At 35.9% G+C, this 8,960-nt stretch overlaps 1 protein-coding gene and 1 pseudogene across 2 annotated transcripts; one reads left to right on the top strand and one right to left on the bottom strand.

The window, feature by feature from the left end:
- Positions 1 to 332: 332 nt before the first annotated feature.
- LOC116350253 lies at positions 333 to 4,348 on the bottom strand (annotated as a pseudogene).
- Positions 4,349 to 5,468: 1,120 nt separating this feature from the next.
- On the top strand, positions 5,469 to 8,830 carry LOC116350251. Of its 2 annotated transcripts, XR_004202011.1 has the most exons (5): positions 5,469 to 5,573; positions 5,723 to 7,054; positions 7,141 to 8,080; positions 8,331 to 8,546; positions 8,730 to 8,830. XR_004202011.1 is itself a non-coding variant. In XM_031781997.1 (4 exons), the coding sequence occupies exons 2-4, from the start codon at positions 5,729 to 5,731 to the stop codon at positions 8,420 to 8,422; spliced, it is 2,358 nt and encodes a 785-aa protein (XP_031637857.1). In that variant the 5' UTR covers positions 5,469 to 5,573; positions 5,723 to 5,728; the 3' UTR covers positions 8,423 to 8,739. The 2 variants fall into 2 exon arrangements, 1 of the variants encoding a protein (XP_031637857.1); XM_031781997.1 differs by having other exon boundaries at positions 8,331 to 8,739.
- Positions 8,831 to 8,960: the final 130 nt, after the last annotated feature.

Genomic DNA, 8,960 nt, shown 5'->3' with positions numbered 1-8,960 from the left:
ATATATTGTCTGCATTTTTTAAAGACAAACAACAGCATTGCAATCAATATAGCAAAATAGGCTGTTACAAAATAGAAATTTCAACCACAACAACAATTGATCTATTCTTTCTCTTAATTTTTATCAAAATTAAATCATTTTTATTTGCAATTATATTTCATTGAACATAATCTGTAAAAATTAGAACTGAAACAAAATATATGAAAAAAATGCTTTTTTATATAATGAATGCAACAAAAGAAATAATTCCATGTATATGCAATAAATTATTGAAGTAGGGACATTGTTTCATCAGATGTGTATTGCGACATTTTTGAATAAAATGAACGATATAAAATGTGTGTGAATTTATTATTGTTAGTCGGATTTAAAAAAAATATATATCGGAGTATGTATGTTCAATTATCTCGTTGAATCAACAGAAAAAAAAGATTTTTCATCCTAATTGATTTGTGTGTTTTTTTTTGTTTAAATCAAAGGCATAAACTTAAGCGAAATCATTTGTTTGAATAAACATGAGAAAAATATGATGTGAAAAATGAGTTTACGCAATAATAATAATTAACTGCTTACATACGTATTTGTATACTCTATATGTTCGCGTTTTACCAACGTTTATTTAGTTCGTTCCGAATTCCATTTCGCAAAAGAAAATGAACTTAACGGCATTCATAGATTTCTTCTCTCTTTCTTCTTCTTCTTCTTTTTCTCTCCATTGATGAGGAGCGATGGACAAATCAACAAAAGTTTAAAAATTAAAATGAACCGATGAAAGGAGCAATGTGTGAGCGATCGACGCCAAAAAAATTTCAACAACTAAATTCTATTGATGGTTTGATGCAGCTGTTGCGCGCGTGCTTCTGAGTCGTTTCGCCGGAGGTTCAGTATTTTCATCTGTTTGATTCGACTGCTTCGAACGTGTCATTTTTACCGTTGTTGTGGTGGTTGTTGTTGTCTCTTTGCCGTTTGTTTGTTCATCTTCTGCATCATTTGTTGACGAATTTGTTGTATTTGTATTGGCGGTTTGGTTGGCGGCTTGAATTGTTAATGCAGGTGATGTTGGTGATGTTGCCGAAGCCGAAGAGCTTGTTGCCATCTCTTCATCGCTTCGCAGTACTTTACGCGTTGTCTATAGAATTTGATGAAAAATAAATAAATAAATTGGACCATCAAAAACGATAAATAGACTAATATTAAATGTAAAACATCTTTTTCTTACCGGTACAACAATGCCAGTTTTCTTAGTTGCAGTGGCCGTACTATTGTTATACGGTAGATATACTTCAGGGATATAATTTTGTACATTTTGATAAGATTCCGGTTGCGCTTGATAGTACATCGATGGAATTCGAGCATCCAGCGAAAAGTCACGCACATCATAATTATTCGATTTCGTCAAGATAATATGCATGGCCAAATCACAAATCACATACATTTTCTACAAACAAACAAAATAATAGATATAGTTTTTTTTTTTGTATTGACAAAGATAAAAAAATCTTACATGATTCACAGTCGCGTCATCTGGTTTGTAAGCATCTCGGTGATTTTTCATTCGTTGAATCAAATTCTTATAGAATCCAAAACAAAAGAATTCACGATTTGTGATGAGTGGCTCAAGGATGAGCCATAGACATTTTTCAATTTGTTTCAATTGGATTGGATCACTGACCGATGTGAAGTTTGGATCATGTGTCAAAACTGGTACAGCGAATACAAGCATGTAGTCAGGCAATATGTGTGGTAATTGTGACATCGCTTTTTCCACTGTAAAATAAAAAAATGACAATAAGTAAAGTCTGTATGCGAAGCAACTCAAGTGTAAGTAACTTACCTGAAGCAAATGTTTTCAAATATTCACGGCGACGATTAACGTCCGTTTCAATATACGTGCGAATTTGTTTTTGTAGTTTGCGTTCGGTTTCTCGTCCACCAATCGCATAAAATCCCATAAAATCAAGTGGCAGGCATTTGTGTGGAATACCTTTGCTCAATCCTTTGTGAAGTTTCTTAGCAAAAAGTTCTCGAACTTCAATGACTGGATCGAGCATGAGTGTGGATAGCATATAAAATTGTTCGGTGGAGTATTGATCGCCTACACCTTTTTGTTCGCAAATCTTGAGCATTGCTTTGCCGGCACTTAAGCGAAGCCACGACATTTCGGCCGGCGATAAATTACCGGATTGAAGTAAATCACCTTGTTGTTTTATGAATGCCGATAGCATCCTAAATGTTTTTTGTGCTGATAAAACGTCTTGTTTCAAACCCAATAACCATCTGGCCATCGTTTTGAGTGCTTCAACTTTGCATCGGGTCTCTTCTGGTAAACTATCCTCGTCGCACCATTCGCCCGTCGGTTGATTGTCACTGTTATTTTCGCTATCCTTCACAAGTAGTTCCTTGACAACTCGTCGCGAAATTGTGTTTTTAATTTGAACAGTAAACCGATTTGGAATATTGTATGCGATGTGACCAAGTGCAACGATTGCAGTGCGATAATTTTCGTGTTCTGGATCCAATGTCACTTTGAATGCTTCAACAATATCAGGGAAAATGTCCAAATTAGCTGGTACTGACGGTTCTTCTTCAGTTGTCTGTTGTGTATTCACAAACATACATCGAATTGCATGTTTTGCTTGCTTCGGAGTACCTGATATGGCCAATTCTTTACAAATTGGCGCCAATTCGGACAAGAAATCAGCATGACATTCAATCAATGGTTTATAACGTCCTAAATATGTAAGCGCTTTTAAAACGTATGGTGCAACATATTCCTCTTCGAAACTAAGCAAACCGATAATATGACGCAGAATTGTATCATGTTGAAAATGTGCCGAAAATACATAAGCCAAAATACTAAGCAGCTTCAATCCACGTTCACCGGCCGAATCCGGTGGCAAACTCACTTCTTCGATGACCGAACCACCATTCATACAATCTTCAATTAAACCAACTAATATTTCAATTGATTCTTTGTCAACCATTACCGATGCAATTCGTTCCAACAGCATTTTCACCGTATTGTAATACAAATTTGTCATAATTGGCTGGCCCAATTTTTTCAACACAAGCGACATTGTGTCTGCACATTCACGACATGATACATCACCTCGCAAAATTATCTCCATATCACGCAATAAATTGAGGTCTTTGCGTAGATGTGCACTGAATTTTTGTAAAAATTCTTGCGCTTTTACTGGATCCGGCAATTGTCTGCAAATATGGAAAAAGAATGAGAAATGTTAGCTTCTTCTCTCAATTACAAGTGAAAAATTGTTCACTTTAAAAATGTGATTTTTTTTTTTACTCACTTTGAAATTGCTTGACACATGATGTTCATTTCTTTTTGAATTTTTGGTGTTACCTTCTTAGCGTGATGTAATTTGACCCAATCCGAAACACTTTTGCGAACTTTCAACTGGTTCTTTTGCAATTCAATGAATGCCTTGATAGCATTATCGTCAATGGTTCCAAGTAGTTGGTACAATTTTTTCATACGATCTTCGGCTCTTAATGTGTACGGCACTAGGCATGTGATAAGTAAACGTTCGACCAACAATCGATCTTCTAGCCCAGTCATATAGTATCCATGAAGAATTTTATCTTTTATCCAATTGACAGCTTTTTTCGTCGCTTCCGGCACATCAACGTCACTCAAATATTTTTTATAAATCAAAGCCAAACCGCTCATTGCTTCTTTGCGAATTTTAAACTTTTTGTCCAGTGTGCGCTCTTTCACAAACTCTAATAGATCCTCTGATTCGGATACAATGCGAAAATCGCGTTTGGCTGTTTCAACAATTGCCATTACTACTTCATAACGAACGGTCTCATCGCCGTCATGTTGGCGAAATTTTAGCGCTTCGATAATTTAGCGCTTGAATCAAGAATCGGTACGGCAATGTCACAGAAACGTTGAATAAACTGCCGCCACAATGCACTATATTGTTTGGCAAGCGTTGAATTTTTTTCCGAAAACATACGCGCCAGCAAAATTGCCTCTATTTATTCGAGAAAAGAAGATAAAATGAGTGTAAAACTGTTTTGATAAGAAGAAATTACTGATAAAACTTACTCAAACGCTCGGATTCTGATCCAGCTTTTAGTTTGCATTCAAGTTGTGGTAATACTTGCAAAAAAATACTTTGACATATGACATTTAATTCATAGATCAAATCGTAAATTCTTGAAGAAATTTGATAAGTCTTATTGACCTTATCCCTGACAAATGCTTGGTTGAAGAACTGAAATCCAAAAAGTATGCATTCAATACTCATGAATTTTGGATTGGAAGTTATACAAACAAGCTTACCTGTTGAATATACTGTTCCATTGTCTCATTTGTTTTAATGAACCCGGAAACCTATAAACGTTTTCGAACCGATCGCATTACACTGAATTTAACATTTATACCATTTTCGCCCATACCAAATATTCACATTTCAAATTTACTCCATCTGAAAAAATCACTGCAAAATACTTATAAGGTCATAGCAGAGCGACAGCCAATTCAATATCTCGTCCATTTTCCGTTTTTAGATGATTTCCCAGAATTATCACGGATTCAAGTGAATGGTGTTCTGGTATGTAGAATAGAGTGTTTCCCGTATCAGCAAATAAAAAAATGGTATTTCTTAATTCAAAGAAGGCAAAATTCTATGTTAGTAAATGGCATTCATATAACGAAGCGATTGATTTTAGCACTTCCCGAAACGAAAACATATCTGAAAATATAGTTGATTAGAATTTGAAGTACAATTCTCTTTGCTGTTTGCACGTATATCGACACTGTTCGCTTTGATAGAATATTGTTGCGATTCTTTAGAATTCGATAAATAAACAAAAGAAAGTATTTATATTCAACGCATTTTCAGAATCGTGTTGTTCGCTGTGTCAGCTGTTTTTTTGGCCTGTAAAATCATTTTATGATTTGAACCAAGCAGTCCATACAACACATACACATTTATATCCATCGCGATAGGCTAATAATAATAATCATTCCGTTTCTTTTGCTCTTAAGTGTTTACATACAAACTGTGATTCCGTTTATTGGTTCCGTACCATACATTCTTATTCAAACGCTTTATAAACAAAAAATGTGTGCAATATAAGAATGCTTCCGACACAGAACCATCGGAATGTGGAGAAGTGTGTTGGTTCAAATGAAACGATCGTGTTGAAACTTGTCAGAATCAATGTTTTTTTTATTTGAATTTGCATCGTCATAATTTCATTGGATTCGATTGATAAAAGTGCTAAAACATATTTTTGGATTGTGTCAGTGTATGTTATATTTGTTTCTTGCTTTCAAAGAAGTTTATTTTCCGCTGTAGGCGGTTTTCTATTGGAATCATTGTCAACCGATTGTTTTCAAACGAGATATTTGCGGTGAATTTTGTGTTTGATTTTGTTTAGTTTTGATAATAACATAACATTCACAAGCTGAAACTGCAAATATTTTGATTCAACTTTGGACCGTGTTGGTGTGGTTTGCATTTATATGTTGCATTCAAAAGAGTTAATATCACTCAATTTGTCGATTTTGAATCACTTCACGCTTAACATTCAATCAGGTAACATCAAGTGTCAGTTTTGTCCCCATATATTCAGTGCTTCCTATTGATTCAATTCATTTACAAAAATTACACAGTGCAGAAAATATATTTGTCATTTTATTTGTGTTCTAAATTGCGCGTGTGTTTTTTTTTTTATTTCGTTTTAGTTCAACATGTCAACGACTGGTGAAACTACGGCTGCTACAGCGCCAAGAAAAAAGCGATACAAATTTCAAACGAATGCGCAAAAAGAAAAGGATGCTGATGATGATGTAAACGATAATGGATTGTTCGCGATTAAAATGCGCCTCAACACAATTTTACGACCAGAGTTCAATCACATTGTCAAACCGTGGATCGAACAGAAAAGCATAATGTCAACGAAAATCACCGTTTTGGCATCATTACTTTTCTTGGATAAAGTGAAATCGGCACAAATGAATCGACAGTGGGAGTTTTTTAAAAACCGAACGTATCCGGCCAAAAAAGGAAAGAAGAAAGGACAGCTCGTTGAAAAGAATCGTGGCGAAGAAGTGATTGAGCAATGTTTCTATGCCGTCTTGCAAAAAAACAAAGAAGGTGAGAATATTCGTCAGTTTGTCGAAGAGCTCAGTCCAGAAAATAATTTCGCCTGGCCCAAGAACGATTATTTTGGTAATCATTTTAAAACGCTGTGCCAAAATCACACGCGATGCTTGAAAACCGGTCAAAAGACACACTGCAAGAAGAAATTGAAAAACTATCTGCGAATGCGAGCGTGGCAATTCAACGCAGTGTCTACCGGTTGGAAATTCGACAAGAAGGACATTGACAATGCAGTCGATTTGATGATTCGAGGCTACAATGCGATCCGTGACACTCATCAAAATGCAGATTTCAAACGACACAAGCGAACATTACTTACTGGCATGGTTACTGCAATTGTTCGAGAAGTTGGTGGCCCAACCAATGATCACAACATCAAGGATTTTTCAAAAGGCGATTATTGGTTCAAAGCAACTGCAATGTGGCTCGTTATGCAGACAGAAATCGATGAGTGGCACAATTGGGCGCAAGATAACAATGTGAAGATACCAAATATCAAAAATCTCTCGGTTGTTCCATTGCCTGATTATCAACGAAAGGCAGTGTTCATGTGCAATGATGTCTTCTATCGAATGCTGGCCGAATCGAAACTACTTCCACAAGTTGATGGTAGACAAGCAACCGAAAGTTACCTTCGCCAGAACAAAGAATTCTATTGGAATCAAGTATTCGATTTTACGACCATCAATCGAAAACTGAAGAAAAACAAAGAATTCCATTATACCATCGTCAGCAACGGTGAATCTGTGTCGATTATGTATCGCATGTCAAAGCAATACGAGCAACAGATGCAGAATGATGATATTCTTCGAAAGCAATTCATCGGCGGAAAATTTGCTTATGAACTGGGAATCGATCCAGGCATGAAAACATGGAATGCCACAGTTCGTCGAAATATCGAAACAAAGAAAGAAGTGAGTGTTTAAATTTTTGGCATTATTGAGAAATAGAAAGTGATACAGTTACGTGAATAATTTTTTTCTTCACTTTTCCATTTCAGGTCAACTTGAAAACGTCCAGTAAGAAGTACCATTGGCTGGCAAAGCAGAAGACGCGCGATGTAAAGGCAAAACGATGGACGAAGCAGTTCACCCAAGAGGAGCAGGAAGATCGAAATAATCGACAATTGTATCAGCGAATGCCATCACCACTGGGCATACTCTGGATTGATTACGTTCATCATCGTATCAAAATGCTCAAGAAAGGAATGGCCGTGTATACAACACCGAAATACACGCTGTTGCAGTTTGACAAGTACGTCGAATCGAATCGAACCGTTGATAAACTCACTGGGAATTTGGTCAATCATAAAGCCGCAATTATTCACATGGGAAATGCAGAAATATCACCAAACTCGTGCATTCGAATCAAAAAGCATGTGAGAGCTCCAGGTACGCGCAAACTACTCAAAGGCTTTCGAAAACGTCGCAATTGTCGTGTGCGCAAAACAGATGAGTGGGGTACATCGCAGCATTGTGCAAAGTGTGGGCGACGATTTAATCCAGCCACAAGGAGCCATCGATTCAAAGTGTGTGAAAATTGTGGAGCGGAGCCCGATTCAATTTTCGCCGAATATTTACCATCAAAAATCGTAGCACAGCGCAGCAAACGGCAATTGAGGTACAACAAAGATGACGTTGAACTTTATTTGATGCGATTTTGGGCAGAAGGACTCATGACTGAGCAAGAATTCGATATTGCTGCTGAACGTTTACTGTCTAAGGTGGCCGTGTATCCAAAAAATTGGCAAGTAAACACAGTGAGTGGTAAATTGGAATATGCTCAAGTCAATGCTGATGCACCGTATGCAACTGTTCAACAGCCATATGCAGTCGATGATGAAAATGAATTGGAAATCGAAGACGAGCAACTACTAATGGCTGTACACAAGACATCTTGGGATCGTGATATCGTCGCCGCCAAATGCATTCTCATCAAAGGTATGTGTATTAGAAATTTGCATTTGCATATATTCTACATATTAAATGAAATGCACACTATTTGAATGATCTATTTTAGCGCTCGATGATAAATATGTATGCAATATTTAATGACATTGAGAAAATATTTTTTTAATAAAAAAATAAATTTCTGTTGAGATATCTAAACATTTGTATAGATTTAAGAAAAAAAATCATTTCTGCCAATAATCTATACATTATTTCCGTGTGTGTGTTTACTTTTGAATAGGACATTGTGAGCTGTTTGGATGGGATATTCCGGCAGGATTAGACAGACGATCACCGCGACAGCCAGCAGTTCAACCGAATCAGCAGCCTTAAGCATCACCAATCACCATTCGTACTCGAAAATTAATCAAAAATTAATATTGTAATTTGTTACATTAACTGAGACTGACTGTTGTGTCTCAGCATTTCGAGGAAGTACTTCTAGGTGTTTTTTTCTGTAAGTATTCTTCACTATGAGATTGTATTCATATAATGGAGTGATTGATATTCATATTCAGAGGCAACAATCGTTTTTCGCTTCGGGAAGTGTTGATATAAATCGCTTTGTTGTATCGATGCTACTAACCAGCATAGAATTTTGTCTACTTTCAATTAAAAAATACCATTTTTCTATTTACAGATATGGGAAACACCCTAATGTAGAAGCCGTAAATTTTTTTTCATTCGAATAATAATAATTATTATTAGTCATTTTTACTGATATCATTCATTTTCGCAGTTGGATAGACAAATATATATGAACGCATGCGAAAAAAGCATTTTTTTATAGAATTTTTAAATTTTTACCATTATAATTTTTACTAGGTCGCTTTACATATATAATGAATTGTTCAATAAACAATATTTACCT

Source organism: Contarinia nasturtii, unplaced genomic scaffold, assembly GCF_009176525.2.
Source record: "Contarinia nasturtii isolate CC-2019 unplaced genomic scaffold, AAFC_CNas_1.1 Cnas_scaffold_3978, whole genome shotgun sequence".
NCBI lineage: Eukaryota > Metazoa > Arthropoda > Insecta > Diptera > Cecidomyiidae > Contarinia > Contarinia nasturtii.
Note: the sequence above shows the minus strand (reverse complement) of the source record. Positions and strands in the feature narration are given on the sequence as shown.